This window comes from Xiphophorus maculatus, chromosome 7 (assembly GCF_002775205.1).
Source record: "Xiphophorus maculatus strain JP 163 A chromosome 7, X_maculatus-5.0-male, whole genome shotgun sequence".
Lineage (NCBI taxonomy): Eukaryota > Metazoa > Chordata > Actinopteri > Cyprinodontiformes > Poeciliidae > Xiphophorus > Xiphophorus maculatus.
The window spans coordinates 12,325,214-12,348,802 of record NC_036449.1 but is presented as its reverse complement, the minus strand read 5'-3'; the positions used below and the strand labels follow the sequence as shown (position 1 = coordinate 12,348,802).

General features: G+C 37.6%; 2 protein-coding genes across 2 annotated transcripts in view; one reads left to right on the top strand and one right to left on the bottom strand.

Annotated features, from left to right (window-relative positions):
- st6gal2 (ST6 beta-galactoside alpha-2,6-sialyltransferase 2) overlaps positions 1-23,526 on the top strand; it is a 54,211-nt gene extending 30,685 nt beyond the window's left edge. The window contains exons 3-7 of the mRNA XM_023336627.1: positions 38-1,102; positions 10,462-10,559; positions 12,382-12,483; positions 14,900-15,074; positions 19,094-23,526. Of these exons, the coding sequence (XP_023192395.1) occupies positions 130-1,102; positions 10,462-10,559; positions 12,382-12,483; positions 14,900-15,074; positions 19,094-19,341 (1,596 nt within the window). The 5' untranslated portion in view covers positions 38-129 and the 3' untranslated portion in view covers positions 19,342-23,526. The remainder of the gene's footprint in view (positions 1-37; positions 1,103-10,461; positions 10,560-12,381; positions 12,484-14,899; positions 15,075-19,093) is intronic.
- The window catches only part of LOC102221459 (opsin-3-like), a 31,174-nt gene continuing 22,670 nt past the window's right edge, over positions 15,086-23,589 (bottom strand). The window contains exon 4 of the mRNA XM_014468442.2: positions 15,086-17,368. Coding sequence (XP_014323928.1) covers positions 17,216-17,368 — 153 coding nt within the window. The 3' untranslated portion in view covers positions 15,086-17,215. The remainder of the gene's footprint in view (positions 17,369-23,589) is intronic.

Genomic DNA, 23,589 nt, shown 5'->3' with positions numbered 1-23,589 from the left:
TCTGCCTGAAGCAGTAACTTTGAGGTTTGTTTTACAGCCCCTCCCCAGCTGACCTGTGTGTTGAGTCCTGGCTGTGGGGATTTGTTGTTGGCGGGCCAGCTCCACTGGTGTCTATGTGAGCGAACGGTAATGAAGACCAGCATGAAGCAGTGGCGGAGGCTGTTGTTGGTGGCCATGCTGGTCTGGGTCTTGGTCTTTCTTGCTCTGCTCTCCTACTTCCTGGATGCCCGTGTGGATGAGTCTCTGACCTCTGTTGGCTCTTTACTCTACCAGCATCCTGACACCAGGCGGCTGGCCTCCATACAAGCCTCCAATCAGCAGCATGCCGTCTTTGGTTTAAAACCTGAACTGGCTTTGCAATTAACTACAACATATCTCAGAGACAAACCAGGACCAGAACCTTCCACCAGCTCCATAACCTCAAAGACCAGCATGGAGGCAAGCCAGAGCCCTTACGTGACTTATGGTAGCCAGGAGGCGGGTCGCCAAGAGTATCTGGACCCGCAGAGCCTGGCTGCCTGGTCCTCCTTTGGTACAGAGAATGTGGGCTCTCATTCAGACCCTGCAGTCCAGAGTCGTGAGAGAGTGTACCAGAACCAGATCAGTGCCACTCAATACCACGGTGGTGAGGATGAAGATAATGGCAGAGAAGATCAAGATCTTGAGCACAAAGTTAGGACTGCAGAAGTCGGGAGAACTGGTGGAGAGTCTTCTGACTTGGAAGATTACTATTTCTTCCGATCTGACTCTTTGGTGCAGAGGCTGTGGAAGGGCCACGCGTCCGCCGGCATGCTCAGTCCCCGACTGCAGCGCGCCATGAAGAACTACATGAGCTCAAACAAACATCACGTTTTCTACAACGGACATCGGAAAGGTACCCAGAGTGCCAAAGAGTTGCTGTGTCAAATGAAAGCCCAGGCTCAGCTGAAAACAGTGGATGGGTTGGAGGAGCCCTTCTCCTCTCTTGGCTGGGCCGACTTTGTGCCATCCCATCCGCTGGAGCAGCTGAACAAACAGCAACAGGACAGGAGTGGTTTCAAAAGCTGTGCTGTGGTCACCTCTGCTGGCGCCATCCTGCGCTCCAGACTGGGCAAGGAAATAGGTGAGTGTTGAAAACAAACATTGATAAGAGCTATGATAGTTATGAAGCATAAGCTGGTTTGTAAATCTTTCAATCTGTTGGTGTGAGACTACTCTTCTTGTGGTAGATTAAGCACATAGATATATTTTAACAGAAACGGCAGCAAATTGCAGTTCTCCTATGTGAAAATAAGCAATTTTGTTAGCAGTAGCAGTGCCATAGATGCAAAAAAAACATGTTTTATCAAACTGTTCTTACAATTTAAAGTTGTTTTAATAAGCTGCCAGAAAGTGTGTTGACGTGACAGGATGTTTGACGCATAACGTTGCGGTGTACTGCCACTCCCACACATGTTGCTACATGCTGTCAGTGGCTCCTAGGCTTTTCCAATGTTTACATTCTGTTTGGATAGCTGCTGCTTTGCTATTGAAACTTAAGTCATTTCATTAAAATTGAGCTTTTTATGAGTAGTTTTATGAGTAGTCAGAAAACTTCACGTCGCCTGTCTGTCATGATAATCTAGACAAAAAGACTTATTTTGCAAGCATGAGAAAGCAATATAAAACACTGCAGAAAAGGTAATGTCCTGGAGAAATGTCTGTACTTTCTCAAATATTAAAACATATTTTTGAAGGAAATTGCATTGTTCTTCACAACAGGATGACTGTTGGACTGAAAGAAGTGTTTTCCAGCATGCCCTGAATGCAAAACAACAAGAAGCACTGTGTTGATGGTGAAAGTACAAAGGGACATTTTAGAAGATTTTGTGTGATACACTTGGAAATCTTGTTGCATTCTACAAATACACATATTTCCCTGAATAAGAAACAACTAATTCTGAGTAGTATGTAGTCACTGTCCGTTTTTTTTTATTTACTGCGCATGTCTAAAGATTAGAAGCAGCTCAGATAAGAAAAACACTTGCACTTTATAATGCAAATCTGCTGCACCTGCAGTAAGGAGATTAAATGAAATTTGCAAGGAAAATCAGCAATCAGCATATGACTGCTGGAGAAATGTGCCACCAAATTTAAACACACCATATTGTAAAAGAACTTAGACCCACATGTACTTTCTCACAAGTGATAGAAAAGCTATTTCTTGCAAATAAAAATCAGGGGCGGAAAAGTTTACACTAAATTCGACTATAAAACTAGAACTCAATCAGAGAGAACCAGCCAAGAAACCTGGCTGGTTTCTTGGCTGGGAAACCAGCCAAGAAACTGAGAACCCATGGAAGATCTCTGGAGACTGGAGGAGATGCAGAGATCCACAGCTCACATGGGACATGTCAAAAGCACAACAGACTCCTGTAATCTGGCCCTTATGTGAGGAAAGGGAGTCTTATAAAAAAAAAACCTTTGACGTTTGCCTCCACCATGTGGAGGAGATGGTAAACACGTGGAAGAAGAAACTCTTGTCAGATGAGACCAAAACTGAGATTTAAGGCCCATGTGTGAGTACAAAAACTAACCTTCACACTATACTGAACACATCCTGTTGTTGGGTTGATTTTCTGTAGCACTGACAAGGAAGCAAAGGGGAGTTGATTAGTAGATGGATGGAGCTAAATACATGTCAAACCTGGAAGAACAACCTGCTAGAGGCTGCAAATATCTTGGGCGTCCATCAGGACAACAGCTACATGCAGTCAGAGTTACAATGCAATGTCATATTAAGAAATGTGATCAGAACTGTATCTAGTCAATCTAACAGAGCTGTAGGAGGATTGAGGAAACATCTCAGTTTCTAAAGGAGTAAAACCGGTAGACATCACTGGCATTGTAGCTTTTATTGCAGTGAAAAATGTTTCAAATACATTGTAGCCCATTTGTTTACAATGTTGTGGAGTTTTATATTGGTTTCTCTGATAAAAAACACACAGGCTTGTTAAAAAAAAGAAAAAATAATTACTTTTATCTGTCTTCCGATGAACGGTGTTCAGGTTCCAATCTGATTGTGCGGAAAGTTGAGATTTTGCTTTGTACATTTTATTTCTCTCCATCAGAACGTGTGTGTTCTTGGGTTTTAAGCGACTATTGGCAGCTTTTCTGTAAGCAGGGAGAGTGTGAACTCGGCGACAGATGGCTCACCAGAAAAAGCAAAAAAAACCCTCTGGTAGCTAATCAGCCTTCTTCACATCACGTATAGCTTCCTTTCTTTTCTGAAAACAGTTATGCAGAATAAGCAGTAAGATTAATCGGCTCGGCTTGAGCTTCATGCTTATCAACTTCATTTTTGTGACATTTTTGTTTCCTGAGACTATGAAGGCATTTGCTGCCTGAGACGACATTGTCCTGGACAGAGAGGAACTGACTAAGCAGGTTTCTTGGAAAATCAGATGCAGGTGATGTAAACCTGCATTATGCACTTGATCTTGCGGTCACAGTGGAATTGACTTGTTGTGCTGTGTCAGTAGAAACGTTAGTCGTTCTGCTTTAGTCTTTCCGCAGCTCTCCTTAATATGAAATAGCTTGAAGTGCTGGAAGATTCCTGCACATTTACAGAAATGCTGACTATATGCTTATTCCAGTATACCCTTTTGCGTGTGATTACATGTTTTGTGAGTTTTTCTTCTGATTTTTCTCCTGTCTCCTGAAAGGACATATCTGATTTGACAAGTAAAAATAGGCAGCTTGATTTTATCTCCAATTTTTTTTCCATTTCACATTCCTCATGCACATGAAATCCTGTTCTACTTTCAGCCTCCATGTTTGTTTTTGTTTTGTTGCTGTTTCTATCGTTTCATACAAGTCAACAGATTTACATTCTTATACAGTTGAAACCAGACATTTACTGTTTACTCTGAAACCATTTTTCCTCATTATCTGTCATGAAATCAGACTAAATCTTTAATTTTTTACACCAATTGGGATTACCAAAATTATTTCTATTTGTGAAGTGCCAGAACATTTTGAGTTGGATCAGCTACTCATAATGATTTACTTTTGGTCCTTATCTCTTGACTCAGAACTAGCATAACTGAGTCCGGTCATGATTTTTCCGGGTTTTGTGAAGGCCACTCCAAAGCATTGATTTTGTTCACCTTAAGCCACTTTGTAGCTAACTAACCCAACATGATGCTGCCGTCACCGCTGTACGTCACAGATGGGATAGTGTTGTCGGGTTTGCAAGCGTCTCTCCTTTATCCTCCAAATGTAGCAAGGCCCGTCAAGGCTGAAAAATCTATTTTTGTGTCATCAGACCACAGGAAATGAAAAATAAGTCATCTTGGAACATGTACACTTTAATCTGTCTTTTTAATTGCTTCTGAAATGATGGCTTCTTCCTTTGAGAGCGGCCTTCGAGCCCATGTCAGTAAAGGATCCGTTTCACTTCAGATAATTCTTATCTGCCTCTGCCAGTTTCTTCACAAGGGCTTTTGCTCTGCACTTGATGGGCACATTTCACTCTAAAGCCGATGGCAGGACGTTCCAACACTGTTTTTATCTTTCACAGATGTGCCTCCATTTAACCACAGATGTGTTAAATTTACTTATTACAAACTTAAAAAGCCATAATATTCCAATTTAGGCTCTCACATGTAGTTTAAACCCATTGCAGTCTAAGCTTATGTGAACAGCCAGAAAAATGAGCGATATAACTAAACTGAGCTAAAAACAGGATAGGTTTAGTATGGCTTACTCACAAACAGTAAGAAAAGATAAGTTGTATGTAAGTATCTGGTTTCAACAGTATATCTGTACAAATACATTTGAAAACGGCTTAAAAAAAGTGAGTACCATAAATTATTATTCATGGTCATCGGCGCTGACGTTTGTCACATACGTACAAATACAATACAGCAGCAGGGGTGTTGACTCAGTGTGTCATCATCCCATTTCTCAATAAATAAGAGAAGGGGTAAGATACTTGATGCAACTCAATGAACAAGACGAGCGTCATGTGGCCACAGTAACCACCAAGCAAGCGTGTGGTGCTGGATGATCTAGCTTTTACATGACAGCAGTTCTTTAGTTCGGCCTCCACAGGAAATCAAACTGCATTGATCTTTCTCTACTTGCCGTCGCCCTGTTGTGCTTTTCGAACGACGGTTTCAATGTGCATTATGCAGCTCATCACTAATAATCAATATGCTTGAAAATAAATGAGAATCTGACATCTTTGCCGTGGCACATGCAGGTTTACTGGCATTTTGGCTTTGGTGTTTTCACTGGCTGAAGCCTTTATGTGAGTGGTTTGCTGCTCTGGAGTTGAGTCAAACGTGTGGAAGTGATACGGTGGGTGACTGCCATCATCTGGTAGATGGAGGGAACGACACCCAATCCGAGGGCGAAGGCATTCATGTTAGAACAACAAATCATTCAAAGATGCAGGAATAGGAGCCAGATACTCCCATGTCAGGCTGGTGAACAAATGACTAATGAGACTGTGGGGGGAATAAGTGTAATCTATTCTTTTCAATGTTATGTTTTGAAAACAAAGGGTGCGTGAACAAGCAGGTAAAGATTTGGTTGCATTGTCTTTTTATTGCATGGCACAAGTGATGTAACATTCAGCTTTGTTATTGTGATAAATTGTCTAGGGCTTTTTATGCTGCAGGTTGTGTTTTCTCTCATCCAATTTAAAATTTTGCTTGTTTTATCAAAACGGGTCACTCTTGCAGATGAGATCTGGGATCTAATTGAGACGACCTGTATGAATAAAGGTCTAATAAATTAAAAATAAATGAATTAATAAAACCAAAAATTAAAAAATTGGAATATTACTGAAAAAGTAACAACTTTGGCAAGCTTTTATTTCTGTTTAACTTGTTCTGACAAAAACACACAAAGAAATGTTAGGTAGAAATTTAGGACATTAGATTAAAATAAATAAATAAAATATTTGTCTGCCTAATGAAAAGTAATCACCAATAAGTTCACCAACAATGAAACTCATTCTGGACCTCAAGCAGATTCTGTGCCTCTCCACACTTCTTACAGACTCTAGAACCTTAATTTCCAAATTAAATATAAGATTTATTTTTACTTAACATAAGAACTTTGGAAGCCTGAGGAAACGGTCAGTTTTTTTTTTTCTTTTTAACCCAGACAAGTCACTTCTCACACTCTGAGAATAGGACGAGAGCAGCTCCACAAATTTTGCCCATCTTGTCATTGCATCTGTATTCTGTCCATTGTTGGGTCTGTGTCTGGGAATCTTCCCCAAACTGTTTCATAATCTTAGTTTCACAGTCATCTTTATGTTGTGGTTGTCCGTGTTGGTTGTGGATTTTTTTTCCATCACACTTTTTCCTTTCACTCAACTTTCTGCCAGCCTGCTCAAACAGGTTACTCTGTGAGCAGCCAGCTTCTTTAAGAATGACATTTTTAAATCACATTCTGCAGATAGTTTCAGACTGTTTGGTCTGATAATAACGTGGGCTGTAATACAATATTTCTGGATTAAAAATCCCTTAAATCTTTTATTGTTTAGATTCAACATTCTTAACATTGTGTTTTTGTCAGCATGAAGCAATAAACATCTAAAATAATATTGTTAATGCCTTATTTTATTACGATACTCCTGTGTACAGTTTAGCTCCCTCAGCTGTGATTTGGAGGACATCTGCTGAAAATGAATGAGTAAATGACAGAATGCCCTCTAGTGGTGAAATCAGACATGACACTGATTACGTTGGAAACAACAGCATCATAAAAGTTATAAACCTTATTAAATCTGTACATCGTATGAGTTTTTCTGTCATTTATTGTTTCTCTGTATGTCCGGTGTTTCAGTAGGATTATTGGCTTTTAATGTAATTTACAGTTAATGCCAAAATCTGCCAGAAGCAGAGGCATGTAATGTAATCACATGGCAATCAGCGAGTCTGGATGCAAAAGGACTGAAATGACCAAATGTCTCTTTTTAGCATTTTGTATATTCCTCATCTAAACATATTCACAGTCAGCCCTTGTTTCTAGTACTGAATAAATATACTGAGGTGAAAAACTAAAATAATTATGGCAAAAAGAATACAATAAATAACATTTAAAAAGACAATAATTATGGCTGGAGGTCTTTTTCACTCTAACGGGGCATTTTCTGCTCCATTTCTATCTCACTTTATTTTCCAGTCTCTGTAAGGAGCATCTGCTTCCTGTGAGGCTGACCCTGGGCACAAAATCCATAAAAACCACTCAATCCTCTTATCGTGGGGATGGTTTTCTATTCTCACTGTTCATATCAAAAAATACATTTTTTTTATACTTAAAACTCTATTATGCAGTCTTTGACAGCTGTTAACCTGCAGGATCTCCAATCTCTGAACAAACAACCAGCAAGCAAAAAGAGCGACAGGAGAGATATCACTTCATTTTTCTGTGTTAGTCAGACAAATATAAAACAGGAAGCAAGGTGTCTTTTGGAAATGATGTTTCATTAACATGCTGTAGAAACTGATGTCTGGAGGCAGAAGATTTCAAAACAGCATCCAGCCACTTGATTTTATCCTTGATAAAAGTAAAGAATTAGAGAAGCTGTAATTACATCCCTGAAGATATTTTAGTCTTCAGCAGCGAAGATTAAAACATCTCTATCACTGTTTAAAAGGTGATAGAAATACACATACAATAAAGAAACCATTCTGGTTTAACAGACATACATTTCTTGTTTCTTGTTTTTTCGTTGTTGTTGTTTTACTTCAAGTGAATTTTAAATAACACAAAATGATTTATCACATTCAGACCAGAACATGACGTCTAATAGTTGGCTACTATTTCTTTTCAAGTGCTTCATTACCAATGATATGCTAAACAACAATTCATTCATCGTAGTTCACAATGAAGATAAATTTGTTACATTTGTGATGCAAAGGTTGTCTTATAAGATGAATTCAGCCTGAAGGTCAACTTTCAAACCGATGGGCTGTGAGATGTCTTTATTGATTTTTCCTTTTTGCATTTTATTACTTTTATGTCTGTCACATAACAGCACTACCATTTTATGCTTTTCTTCTGTGGATGTTTGATATTTGAACTTATGTCCCTCCTTGAGAATGTCATGACTCAGATTTTAGTTAGTTCTTAATATCTTAAGTTTAGGTAAATATGATTTACTTATGCCATACATATTGTGCTGTTGGGTTAAATTGTCCTGAAAGCTGGCTTTCAAAGTTTTGACCTTTTGGAAGATAAATTCATTAAAATACATTGTTGTTGTTTTGTTTTTTTTCCAATGTATTGTTTTTATCAGGACTGTTAAATAATGGCACCTTTATTTAGTGTTTTTGTTGTGTGGATGTGTGATTTTGGTCATGACTGATTTCTCTTAGTTCTTTGTATATTTATCTGCAGAAACCACTAACATTCAGAAACACATCGACTGTGTTTCTTTAAATTAGAGCAGCTTCATTTTTGAGAAACTGTTTTCTTACTTAATGATATTCCAAAACCAAACGAAAATGCTAAGATTCATTTGGAAAAGCTTTTACCTTGATGAACATGAAAAGAAAAACAACAATGTGTTTAGAGAGACGGTCATTTAAAGTCTACCATTTTAGTAGAGCTCTGTATAAGAGACGTGTTTTGAGTATTTCGCTAGAGCAGCTGGCCAAGCTCAACTGTTTGCTGAAGGGCTGCGTGTATGATGAAGAGTCGGATCATAAGCTGAAGGATCATTATTCCATGTGTCAGTTCAACGCGAGAGGAGGATTTCTGAAGCTCAATCGATCAGCAAATAGGCTGAAATGTATGTAAATGCTGCACCATGTGTTAAGCTGCAGATTTCACAAAGGCAAATAAACATCAGAGGACGTCAAATGAATCGTTTCACGGCCGTGCAGTATGAAAATGTTTTTAAAAGTGAACTCATTACTCTTCACCCATCAGTTACCTGAGCCAACCACTAGGGGGCGCTTTAGTACTGCTTGTTGTCAGCGATGATGGACACAACAGAGATGGAGAAACTTTTGTGGCTAATCTTCGTTTACAAAGGTTGGATTATTTAACAAAAAAAATAACTTTGATTATTTTAAAATCGTGATAGTAATTCTCCCTCACTTTGCTGACTTGAAAGACACAAATATTATCTGACACAACGAGCTTCATCTCTTCTGAATACAAAAATATCACATCATAATTTTCTGATTAAGATTTCCCTAAATACAATCATAGCTCTTAAAGAACGCAACACTATGTATTAGGCCAAATACCATTTCTAACCGTGTTTTGATAAGATTGCATTCATTTGCCAATTTGTATCAGACATAATTTATATTTAAGAAATATTTTAAAATACTTAAGACAGTCTTTCAAGCTGTTTTACTTTGTAGCTCAAAGTTTCATTTATTTTAATTTCAAACCAAAAACACATTCACTCTTACCTCCATATCCACATTTATCAATAAGAAGATTCTATATCATGATTGAGGGAAATTTTATCACAAATGATTTATCTTAAGCATCATTGTCACAATTAATATTGGTAACGGCAGTATTTATAATAAGTTTATCATATAATTTAGATTTGTAGTTATTATTTAATCACACTGTCACCATCCCACTCAGAATACCTTCAGTTGTACTTGATATGCCAAATTGAAGCCTGATCACAATGCATCAAGCATTAGATGGTTCTTTTTACCCTTTTTTTTTACCACCATTTTAAATAACTTATTCTATTCTGATGCTTTTACTGTGAAGGTTTGTTATGTTATTAATAATGGCACAAAAATGGCACTGCATTAGCCTCTCAGCTGAGTGTGATCACACCCTTGGATACAACGCTAGCAATCCAAACGAATGTGACAAACCAGCCGATCCTGAAGAGCATCAACATCCATTTAGATGTTCCTGAACTGTTGCCAGCTAGTAGATAGTGACAGCTGGATGGGAGGGCTGCTTTGTTTTAGTTTTTAATTTTAAAGTAGTGAGGAGGAAACGCCTTCAAAATGCTGTCCTTTAACAGTTGTAAAGTCCAAAGTTTAGTGATGCAACACTTGTTGCTCTTTGGTGTTTTTAACATTCTGACTTTACTGCTACACATCTGAGACAAGACTTTGCTGGAAAACCCAAAAATCGGATTTTTTCTTTTTACAAGCTCAGTTGCTAAATATAGTTCTAATTGTGAATGCACAAACGGGAATAATGTTGTAATTGTTTCATGGTAATCATTAAGCCAGTAACCTATTTAATTCCTGCCGCATAAGTTGAGGTATTAAGAGGAATATCAATGAATGCACCTGAGCAAGCACAAGAATCTGCAATTCATAGAATGTGCTTTGCAGAATATTTTATGATCGCTCTGCAGCTCATTAACATTTTCCAATCCTTCACAGTTTTAGATCGTTTCTTTGCCCACTCCTACTTCTTTGTGTACTTTGATATCAGCTCAATCCTTTGTCCTTTTGTTGACTTTGGCCCTTGTTTGTCATTTAGACGCTCATGATGCAGTTTTGCGGTTCAACGCAGCCCCTACAGAGGGATATGAACATGATGTGGGAAGCAAAACTACCATCCGCATCATCAACTCACAGGTACGTCAAAATCTGGCCTCAAATTGATTTAAATAATGTTGTATTTCAGACTTGTGCAGTTCTCTGATTCACCTGAAAAGTATCTATATTGTACTTCTCAGAAAGGGCACTGTTGTTAAAACTGATTGAAATTCTCTCAGTCGATACAAAATTCAATGACTCATTCAGTCATTGAATTTTATAATTGTAAATTGAAGGTGAAAGTTTAATCTTCCAGTCTCTGTAAAATGAAAGAACTTCTCTTTCAATTTGGGACTTTATATTAATGCCAGTTTGTCATTCAGTATTTACTTAACAAAACTGAAAAGCTTTGTGGGATGGGTATTGAGAAGTTTCTGTTTAAGAGCACACGGGAGTGTGTTAACACTCAGGAAAGACGTCAGTATTTACTTTAGAGGTGCAATTCAGTTGGTTTATTTATTAATTTTTTTACAAAAATAACTTATAGCACCTTTTTAAAACAACTTGATGTCCATTATTTTACAAGAAGAAAGGTCACTCTGATGAAAAGCATTTAGATATCTGCTTATCACCACAGAAGTGGACTTCTCAGTCAATTCACCCCAAGTTCAGACCATGCATGTTTGAGTAGGTTGCCAGGAGAAAACATCATCTTTCTGAAATAGATATGGCAGTGCATGAATTCACCAGAATACTTCTGGGTAAACTTGTTTGAGGTTGGAGTAGAGATGTCTGGAGACGAAACACAACACCAATGTTGGGTGGAGGAACAGTTACCAGCTAGTAGATAGTTGTTTCACTGGAAACAGTTTAATAACTGTTTCCAGTGAAACAGTTTAACAACAGTTGTTAAACTGTTTCCAGTTAACAGTTGTTAAATTTGAAATCTCTGTTTGACAACAACCTTTTTACAGATTTGCTTCAGTATGAGAAACTAATAATCATACAATTAATGACCGTTTTCAGTTTTGTTAATGTTGACTCAGGTTACAGCTATTTGGATTTACACTGCATACCTTTTATGTTTTATACTGGTATGAATTGGAGAGGCACAGAGCCATCAGAGCAATCAACATGTTTTTGCTTGATTGGTTTGACAAAGACTAGATATTAGTTGTTTTTTATTTTCTCTGTTTGAGTTTAACAAAAACAAATAGAGAATTTTTTAATTTTTCTATGGAAAAATTAAGAGACCACTTAAAATGATCAGTTTCTCTGATTTTACTTTTTATAGGTATATTTTTGAGTAAAATGAACATTGTTCTTTTATTATATGACATGTCTCCGAAATTCCAAGCAAAGATTTAGTATTTATTTGCAGAAGATGCAGTCCTTTCAGACTTCAAATAACGTAAAGAAAACAAGTTAATATTCATTTAGAAACAACAATACTAATGTTTTAACTCAAGAAGAGTTCAGAAACCAATACTTGGTGGAAAAGCCAGGAGGTTTTCAGTGGGGTTCAGTGCAGTGGGCTCTTAATTTTTTCCAGAACTGTATCTTGATACATTAATTCTTTAGACTACTTTTATAATTGATTACATTTCCTGGCAGATTCAAAGTTGCTGAGTCTTTCAAAGAAAATGCTGCATATTTTCAATCCTGTTGGAGTCCTTTGAAAAAATGTCATGATCAAACCAGCAGATTAGAACCCAAAGGAAACTGGAAATTTGTATCAACAAGAAAAAGGTTGATCAGTCCATCTCTGGTATAAGTTTAAACAAAAAAGTCAACTTGATCAATTTTGTGTTTTAAGCATTTGAATAAGTATGTTTGGCACAAAAAAGGCTCAAGCCAGCATTAAATTAAGCTTGATATTCTCATAAGTAGATACCTAAATCGTCATATTTCCTCTTCACAGATTTTGGCGAATCCCAGTTATGAGTTCAACACGAGCTCCATCTATAAGAATATAACACTGGTGGCCTGGGATCCTGCACCTTACAATGTTAACTTGCATAAGGTATGTACCCTGCAGAGGGCCGGCTGCTTATGCATCAGCGGTTTTAAAGGATTATAAATTCATAAACATCAACGCTGTGATGTGTGAACTGCAGTCTATAGAAAATCCAGTATGCATCTGATGAGTCTGACACACTTTGTAGAAATGTTCTCCTTCCTCGTCGCATTGCCAAGGTCACTTCAGACATGATATCTGAGCTTATAATTCCCAGAGATGATCTCACACTCTTCAGTTCTCACTCTCATGCTCTCGTCTGATCGCCGTGTGACTTTGAACGAGCTCTGATTTGTTTACTTTACTGCTTTCTTTCTTTTTTTGTGCCGACGCTCTTTCCTGAAAACGTGAGTTTCCAGAAGATCTGTACCAAATAGTCAACTCTAAGTTATAATTTATTATTTCTATTTCATTTTAAAAAAGTATGAAAATGAGTCAAATAACAAATGTTAGGTACATATCCTTTAATACTTAAATGTGGATAATCCTGTAATTTCTTCTTTTTCTGCTGCTTTTAACGCTACTACTTCCATGAGAGAACTAGCAGCTCTATTTCCTCTTTTATGTGCCGCAGTCCTTGGGAAGAAATGTTGTAATTGGTCAAAATGGGAATAACAGCTCAACCTGCAAATACATCCATAATCTGGTTTCAGCCAGGAAAACATGTTTTATGCATCTCTAGTTCCAACAGTCTGAGATCCATTCTACTTTTATATTTGCAATTAAAATTGATTTGCATTTATGCTGTTGGTGGTCTGCTGTCTGAATAGTTTAAATTATTCCTCAGTATGGTGTTACAAAAAAAAATCTACTAGATCATTAATTAGCTTTTTCCATTTCATCCTCTGGGTTGAAACAGAAGAAAATGATTTTACTCTGTGCTTTACGGCTTCACACGAAGACCACATCAAGAAAAAGCCGTGCTATTGGCAAATATTTTTCAGAAAAACTGGGAACAAAACTAGATTTTAAAAAAAGGGTAATTAGTTTACTTAAATTCAAATAACGTTCAGTGTTCTTCTGTGGTTTCACCATGAGAAATTCTCAGACAGAAGAAGAAAGGGAGAAGGATTATTGTCAAGATTTTTGTAAATGGCACGATGCTTGGAAAGCTCTTGTCTCAACAGCCTTGCCTCTTGTTCTGCTGTCAAGTGATGACAATATTGTCTGAATTTATCAAATCAAGAATGCTACTAAAGTGTAGTTTGTGGCACTTTGAAAAGTCATCCACCTAGTATTGTTAATTGGCCTTCCTGCTTTTTGTACCTTTTCTTTTTTTATTATCTCTTTATTGATGGCTATGAGTCTTCTCAATGCTTTTGTTCAAGTTTCATGGTCAGGTCATTAAAAGTCCAGTAAATGTTTCAAATAAAGTGTTTTTTTTTTCATTTATGACTATTAGCTTTTGCTTCAAGGATATCGGATTAGCATCAGAATAAACCTCTGAATATTTGTGATGTAATTTGAAATGACAGATCACGTCGTTATCCGTTTGGAATCCTTGTCGTGGTTTTTGGTTTTTTGTTGCATTTTTCACTGAAATGTTAATTGTTTGAAAGGAGAATGAAGAAAGCAATTAGAAATTTCTTTATATAAGGTTTCAGCACACACAACACACATTAATTTCCCCAGTAAACCAAATATTTGAGATGGACTTAGCCTGGCAAAAACCAGACCACTTCGTACAGAGGGTCTGCGCTGTTGAGAAACAATTGTGAAAATGTATTGAAGTAATGCTACTCTTACTTGAGTCCAATGTTTGGCTACTCTGCCAACCTCTGGTCCACAGTCACTAAAACGGTAAGAAACAACTAATGCTTAAAGACATTTATGTTCTCTGCTACAAAAAGATAGAAAAATAGCCTCTGGAATGCCGGCTATTTTCACCAAAAGAATATTTTTCTGTTGGTAGCTGCAATTTTTAAATTTTAAAGATGTTCTTCCAATCTAAAGTAAAAATTGCCCCTTAAAATTGTAAGTTTTCTATGGCGGCTTCCCTGCTGAGTATTGGCACACTCTGCTATTATAATTGTAGTCCAAGAAATCAAATTAACTGGTAAAGTAAGAAATCAGATCATTACTTAGGATTATTTGTTAGGTGGTGACTGATGGATTTAGAAAACTCTTGCTGCTTCCTTCGTCATTTAGGGAATTGAACAACCTTTTTTAAAAAAGGGTCTCGCGTCGTTTTGAATTTCAAAAACGATGTGCATTAAGGGCAATAAAATATATGGAGGTTTTTAGCACTGCAGTCAAGTATAGATTATCTAGTAAGTTTAGTTTTTAAAGCACCAATACTAAATGCAAGAACTTTGATTATGGTAATTATTGAAACCTGTAACTGTTTTATGTCTAAGCATTTAAATTGAATTTCTTTCTCGCTCCAACTAAGGTGTTTTTTGTATTTTTGTCCTTTTTTCAGTGGTATGATAGTCCGGACTATAACCTGTTTGGTCCGTACATAGATCACCGTAAGGCCCACCCCGACCAGCCCTTCTACATCCTTCATCCCAGCTACGTGTGGCGACTGTGGGATGTGATTCAGAGCAACACTCAGGAGAACATCCAGCCCAATCCCCCCTCGTCTGGCTTCATAGGTGAAGACACACACGGGCAGCGAAATATGGGTGCTACATATTTCACCGTTCCTTCAGTCGCCTTTGTACTTTTTAGGTTTCAGCTTCCTCAGCTAGGAAAAATTTATCTGACGGATAATTTCCTTTCTTTCTAATGAATAATTTCTATCATAAATTTATTTAACAAAGCAAAGCAATTTGGGGATATTTCTTAGATTAAGGTTTAATTTGGCACCAGTCAAAAATTAATTGACCACTGACCGTGCAGTGTGTTTTCTTTTCTCTTTTAGACCTTGTGAATGTTTCGCTGTGTTAGTCACAACTAAGTAGATGCATTTGAAGTGGTTGGATCTTGTTTTTTATTAATTTCTACTGGAAAAAATTGCAAAAAGGGTCAATATTCCCCTGAGATGCTTACGTAGGAAGCGTGTACAACCCCCTTAATCACTCTTAATGTGTTGCATCACAGCCTCAGATATTTTGAACTCCCCCACAGAAATCACATTTAGCTCCCCGTTTGCTCTCCTTGTCTATGCCACCGTGAGACACTGCAGCTTTCCTTCCTGCGACTTCTCGTTGGTAGAATGGGTTTTATTTTAATACATCTTAATCTGGTAAAGGTAGGCTTTAATGTAAAGACGTAGCATGAGAAGAAAAATACGGTGAAAGAAATACAACATAAGCCGTTTTATAGATGTAAGAACATTATGACAAGACAAATGAATACATAGAGACAAATTTATTAGGTTTAGGCTACACACAAGGTAAATGGTGGTGGAACATGTACTTTGTGATCCTTTGAAACGTTTTACTTTATTTACAGTCAAAGTGCTAAAAACAGCTGGACAGGTTTTAGTCCCAAAATTTCTGACTAAATTTCAAAGCAAGGCAGAAGTTTCTCTTTGGCTGGCTTTTACAGTGAGAATGAATGACTGAAGAATAGACTGAAGATTTTTCTTTTACAGTTTTTTTAACAGAAAAAAAAAACATTTGAAAGCAGATGCATTGCTGTAATAATTTAGCCATCGTGTCGTATCTGTCAGAAAAGGAAATTCTATTCAGTCTGAATCCTTGATCTTACTTGCACTTCAGTAGATTTATTTAATGAATGTGTGAATAGATAACGAGTGGTTATGTCCCCCTTATAAAAATGTCATTCAGAGGATAATACTGATTAAAGTGAGCACAATACTATTGGAGGAAAGCAGTGTTTTGAGAGAATTCAGGTAGGTGAATCTTTCTTAGTAACTTAACTGCTTTTTGTAACATTTTGAATTTGTGTCTTGAAAGGTGAAATATAGAGTATTTCTCTTTTTTTGTTATTATTTTTCTATTTGCAACCAGAATCGGTATAAATAAAATCTAATTTGGAATGAAATTTATTTAAAAATGAATTGTTTTTACAATTATACACTAAAAATGAATCAAAGAACTTGATATTGAGAGAAGCAAATCTTCAGGTAGCCTACGTGGGTTTGACACAGTTTAAGTTACAGATATGAAAAGCAGGCTGGGATGAAATGGTAATGCATTGATACAAAGTGGAGTATAAATTGGTGAAGAGGGAATTGACTCAAAGGGAACATCTGAGCAAACATGAAATGGATTTTTGATGAATTTATACCTTAAAAAGTCCTTTAAATACTCAGAAATTGAGTGGCAGAGGAATACAGAAGATGGCTTGAGGAAATAAAAAGAAATTCAAGCAGGTACACTTTAAAAAAGCCCAGTACACAGCAGCCATGTTATTTTTTTCACAGAAAAACAAAAGTGTTGCCAGAAATTATTGTTCACCTATATGATCCACCTTTCTTGGTTTCCGGCAACATCAGCTGTTGGTCGTTTTCTGTACTGGCAAGCAAATTGTTGGCATTGATAAATTTGGCATGGCTGAAAATCTAATCTGCACGCAGAAAGCCATGACCTCAATCAGTGTAACATGTTCAGGATGACGCATAAAGCTGACTCCGTGCGAGACGAAATCACCAAGCATCACCTCGAGCAGAGAGGAAGCTTATCCCTGCGTAGAACCTCTGAAATCCCGTGGAAAGTCTTTTTGGAATCATTGAAGCTGTCACGACGGCATATTAGTACAGGTGGTTCACGGTTGGGACTTTCATGCTTGGGTCATGTGGTTGAGAAGTGGACTAGTTGGTGTAAGACTAGTTGAGAGCATCTGTAGAGATCTGGGCCACTGTGTTGCTGTGGACTCTGCGGTTCAAGGGGATTACTGTCGTCTTGGAGGGCAACGAAGTGTTGCCGTTTTCTGACGACCAGTGAGTGCAGTGGAACAGGTCCAGGAAACACCTGTAGAACTGAGAAACAGAAGGACTAAAAAGATAAAGATACACAGTGAACAGATTTATCCTCATTTTTAAAAGACGAAGAGTCCTTTGGGTCTCTGTCTGTGGATCGGGACTGTTTTTCTTTTATCTAATTCTGTGTTTGTACAGAGTATTCCTACAAAATGTTGATCTTTTTAGTTTCCAAATTAAAACAGCAGGTAATAATAAAGAGCAGAACAAACTTCTAATAGCTCAGTGGTTCAGTTGTGAAAAATTGACAAGAAAATGTGCAATTACTTAAAGAGTAATTTACTGTAAATTGTGATATCTCTTCAGGGTGCTGTCATGAAGATAAAAGTATTGTCCTTTCTAGATATTCTGGAACTGAGCTGTACAAGAAAAAACATGAAAAAGTCTACTTTATCCATTCATCTTCTATACTAGCAGTGTCACCATTTACCAACATCACAGGACAAAACAGACGCCATTTTCTGTTTTTACACTTATCCATAATGATAGGTATATATAGGAATTAATATTGCTTTGTTTTGCACTTTATGCCACAGAAAAAACGACTGAGCACATCAACACATTTCTAAGTAAATATGTTTCTAATGGAGTTTTTGACTTGAAGCTTCCACCAAATGTAACACAAATGATCCAAACCTACAAGGAAATAAAAGCACAACAATAACACAAATAAGTGCAAATGTTAAGTTATTTGTAGTAGACAAAGAAGTTGAAAAAGTTTATAGAAAGTAAGAAAATGCTGAACTTACAGAAATAAACGTTTGACACGCAATATTTAAGCACCGAAGGTTTTTAGCAGCATGGGAAGAATAAATTTAAAAAATGGGGCCTACTAAACATGTCCTCCATTTGACAGTTTGCTGAAAATGTTCACACGGAGAGAGCAACAGTGGAGAAGATTTAGACATGTGGGGACATTTAGGGCTGCGAGCACAAAAACCATCGGGGACTGAATGACAAACCAAAATCAGCAGGGAAGAGCAGAGCAATGATGAATGACAAAACTACTAATATAGATTTATGCTGAATGCCATTTGTATTCCCAGCGTGTCACAGCAAGAAGCTCTCCTGCAGCACACGCCGTGGGGAACGAACTCACTCTTCATACATTGTTTTCATCCATGTTTTCTGTTATTTCTTCCCTGGGGCCTCTTTCAGAACGTGGGCTTTGTGAAAATTCAGAGTAGGTTTTGGAGTAAGCATGTGCATATCCTGGGGGTTTCTGTTTCCGAAAACTAGGTGGTGTTTATCCTGAGTCAACTTACTACTGCAGCTTGCACCGTGAACCAACGCTTACAGTTTTCCTGAGACATGGCAAGGAGAGTGTGAGAAATGACAAGTCATTTTCTATTGGAGCAAATACTCTGCAGAAATCTTGGCCAGGGGAGGAGGGTGATGAAATGTACTGTCTTTTTGCTGCAGACAGTAATTTATCTCAATAAAATTTCAGCCCCTCTCATCACCGGTATTTTTATACTAACTGCATGCTGTCAGGAATGTTACTGTAGCACCTAAGATGTTCCACAGAAAAGGTGCCCAGGATGTGGATGTAACTCCATCTCTCACTCAAACATGATGAGATCCGCTTTAGCAAAGTGGTGCAAAATAGAAACATCCGTATTTAATAATAAAAAAAAAAAGTTTGCAAAAAATACGTAAATTTAAGGTTGCAAGTATTTCAAACATAAACACTGGACTTTCTCCCTGTTTACATTGACATTGCAGGCATTCTCCTGATGATGGCGCTGTGTGAGCAGGTGCACGTGTACGAGTACATTCCCTCCATGAGGCAGTCCGACCTGTGCCACTACCACGAGCATTACTACGATGCTGCCTGTACACTAGGCGCCTATCACCCCCTCCTCTTCGAGAAGATCCTGATCCAGCGCATCAATAAGGGGCTCGAGAGCGACCTCCGGAGGAAGGGACGCGCAACTCTTCCGGGCTTCAGCACCATCGACTGTGGCATTTGAAATATAAAACCCTGTGAGGATGAAAGTAAAAGAGTAAAAAAAAAACTGCATACACTGGTCTTTGGTGGTTGACCATGGGAGAGTTGCAATAAAGCCACAGCAGACAAGAAGGTTGAGGCTTACTTGTTTTCAATTAGCCCCAGTAAGAGCATAAGCCATAGCCCTCCTGGGAGGGATCAGCTCCGAGGTTCTCTAAAAACCTTCTCTTCTTTAATAACAATTTACTTGACCAGAGACTGGAGAGGTAAAACACAAAAACTCTGCTTTAGCTGAGCCACGTTAGCTGTGGAGCTGACTAGGGTAGCAACAAATCAGTGTTTTAGATAGAAAGTCAGTTTTTAATAACTTGGTGTGTATCAGTCATGTAAAGAAAAACAAAAAAACAAAAACAAGTTTTGCAGTTTTATGGGTGGTATCCCACTTAAAAGGAAAAGCCACAGTTTATTACTTCAGACTTCTTTTTTAACAATCCAGAGTCGTGTGAGTGAAGAGAAGAGTCACTCTGAATTTCATAAAAGTCTCCACATACTGCAGCAACAAAAAGAATGTGCAGTTTTTAAAGAGAGATTATCCGCATTACTGTACATATCTTCCAGCAGAATCAGAAGCCGTTTCGAGTCGTCACCGGGGCGTTAGTTTCTCACTACTGATGTTATGATTGGTCTAAAATCACTGTTCTTTGCACGATGACTGAGAGTCACCAGTCTGATCACAGTTTAGGTTTTTTTTTTTTATTTTTTTTTTAGGATGCACTTGTTTTGTAAAAAATGAACGTAAATGGGGGCCAAAAAATGAAACGGGTGCCGAGAACAGCCATTACCCCGTGCCTGATGGTCAGCTGAACACTTTCCTCGGGTTGCCTTGTCACTGTTTAGATAAATGCAGTACACTTTGCGGCAGGACTGCATTGCCATCCAGTTTGATTGTGATGCTGTGTGGAGCAGTGGATTTTCCTGCAGTCATATAGTTCTCAGCTCTGCCTCAACAATCACCAGCCCCTCAGATTTTAGTTTATCCTTCTCTGCTCTCATTTCACTGTTTATTGAATGTATTTTTACCACTGCCTGCTTTGGCCAACCCTGTACTGGAGCTCACCTCTGCTGTACTGTCTGCATACATACGTCGCAGGGATATTACTTTGGGTAAAGTGCATTCCTTACAATTATACATGGTTCAGAGTTGCAATATCCACCACGGCTCAGAACAGAGATGGTTAAAAATACGGGATTTTTGGCCAGCAGTGTCTCGAGATTTACTTTGCCTCCAAGTTTTGATTGTTTTGTTTGCAGTGAGCCGGTGCCACATCAGGCGGTAGCTGTAGACATTTAAAGTCAGCACGGGAATGAAGGTCTGAAAATATTTGGCTTGAGGGAAGTGTTTTAATAAATGTGTGCAATCGGTAGTGGTTTGATCAAAGATTTGAAGATGTTGCATGTGAAGAAAGCGACTGCTGCAGTAGTGTAGAAAGGAAAAAGCTGCTTCTGTGGTTCGACTTGGGTTGGGTATGTGCTTTTTTTTTAAAGTTATTCAATCTTTATTTTATGAAAGAAATGATTAAATACTTTAAAATCGAGTGCCATTTTTCACTTTTTGGTGTTTTATACACTGTGTGTTAATATAAATTTGTGATTTTGCAAATACTATGAGAAACTGCCATGGTCAGCCAACATAAAAAACCATCAGTTGTGTAGATGTTTTTTTTTAATGTGGGACCTCAGCTGTCCAACATACACGATTGGTTGTTTGGAGTTTATAGGTTTATCATCTCCATGTTCCAAGATGTTGATGCAAAGTGTTTCTCTTCTTAATGAGCCGGCAGACCCTTGTTGTTATTTGAAAAACGTAACTGTGTAGTTTTAAAGATGAGAGATTATAACAAAAATAAAGTAGAATTAGCATTTAGACTTGAATCCAATTCAATAAATATAACACTTAAAACAGAGACCATGTTTTTTGCCCTTTATAGTTCTAGCATTGCAGCACAGGTAGCTGCTGCTGGAAGTTGGAAAGGTTTTGCGGAGGAGGAAGAAAGCAAAGTTTTCAAGGGGCGTTGTGACAAGAACGCTTAAGTTATCCATTAATACATGAAGATGTATCATTAATTCCCCTACTCCCTCTCTCCCTGCATTGTGGAAAGAAAAACTAATCCTGACAAAAAAATAGATTCATATGAATGTCTTTCAAAGAGTAGCTCCTCTTATGAAGTATAGTGCACAGTCCTTTTGGAAATAGTTGCCAAGCACAATTTCAGACCTGGAAAGAGATTTGGTTGAAATGACATTTTAAGGGAACTTCTGTCAAACTACCAGAATCATTTTTGCGAGGTGTATTTCACACCAAGTAATAAAGCAACATACTTTTCCCCATCCGATTTCAATGTTGTGGTTGATAACATGTAGTACACTACGCATAAGATAACGCAGAATTCAGTGAATTACTTAGACGTTAGTTAAAAAAAAAAAAAAAGCTTCATCACATTGATGCAAAATTGTGTAACCAGGAAAACATTTCCCACAATGAGATATTGAAAAGGTTTTAGTAAATTCTGTTCAGGATGTTTCTAGAAAGTGGGCATGCCCTGAGGTCAGTGTGTGCCAAGATTTTGGAAAGTTGGTTTTAATAATTTTATGCTATTGCTTTTTAAAGAGATGCAAGCGGAGGTGCTGGGTTGACTGGCGCGTTCTCCCGCCAACTTGCTGTGCTTGTAAAATTTTCCCTTTATCAACACGAAAACCCATGCAGACATTTAAAGTCATTTCTAAAACAGTTAACACAATTTTAAAACTGCAGTTATGAAGATACTACCATGTCTGCTAAGCAACAGGCTGTAGTATGTACCACAGCAGATAGCCCAACTAATTAACCAGCTATCATTAGTTGGCTATTCTTGCAAAAATGGTGAAATTCTGCACAACAGTTGGAGATACATGTAGTGGGTATTCATTCTGTAGTCAAAGTACTAAATTTAATATAGAATGTTAGACTAATATTAAATATGTAGTTTTAGCAGCAGTAGAAAAAAAAGTTTTTCTATTTTTCAACCAAAGCAATTATGTCATGTTATATATTTTTATTTTCAAATTTACTTATTAATTGGGATTTTCTTTAAGGTAGTTATTGTACCAAAGGAATGTAATGCAGGCCCATGCATAGTAATAATTGTAGTCAATATTCTCACTCTTCCCAGTACAGACTAGAAGCATTTGCAAGGCCTGTTGACACTTTTTCAAAATAAACATATACCCAACCCCAGTCTGGTCTAAGAACCCCAGTAATGAGGCTTATAAGACTAAACAAAATGATGTTTTTACAGGCTGCAGGTTTCGCTGCAGGGGTGTTGACGTGCAAAAAGCCCTGAACATATTGTACATTTGTGCTTTCTGTTGCACAAAGCATGCAAAAGTCAGGATTAGGGCTGAGTCTTAAACTGTGTGTGCTGTGTTGTGCTGAAGATCATTGCCATTAATGTTGTAGGAGTCGACTGTGCTTTAAGGTCTTCGTTGTTTTATTAAAGGATTTTTCTTTGCATCTTTTTTTTTTACTGCATGCTTGTGGACCACATTGGGTTGTGGTGTAGCATTCAGCTGGTCCCTGATGCCTCTTGGCAACTTCATTTATTCAGTATTGTGCCAAATTCCACCTTAAATTGTTTGTCAGATTGTTAAAGTGGAACAAGAACTCAGAATAAAGACACGTCTGGGAAATTAGGGTTTCTCTCTGTGACCTTAATAGTTTTTTTTCTGTCCACTTAAGTACTGATTTTTTTATTGCCAGTGTTAAATACCGGAAGCTGTATAAAATTTTGACATTAGCTTGTGGATAAGTGGTGAAAGAGTACATTGTTTAGACACTGATGATAAAGTTTTTCCTTTTTCAACCCGTTCTCCAGCCTTTTTTTCTCTTGAGGCCTACTTTTCATGTCTTTGTTTTGATTTACTATGGTGGGATTTGATTTACTCTGGACCACACTGCCTCTGAAGCATTGTTCAGCATTTAATTTTAGGTTATACTTCAGTGCGATAGGAGGTCCTGTTTCACTCCCAGCAGCCTTAGGGTGATCTTGATTTTTATTATTCAGTGGGTTTTCTTCTTCTTCTTACACTTGAATGATATTTAAATGGAGGATTTGTATGATTTGAGCTGTTATCTCCTTTTTTACTGTGTGAATAAAATTGTTGAAACATGCCAAAGTGTTAAGTGTCACTAATTCTAAAATTGAAAAACATACCAAAATTATATAACACAGCA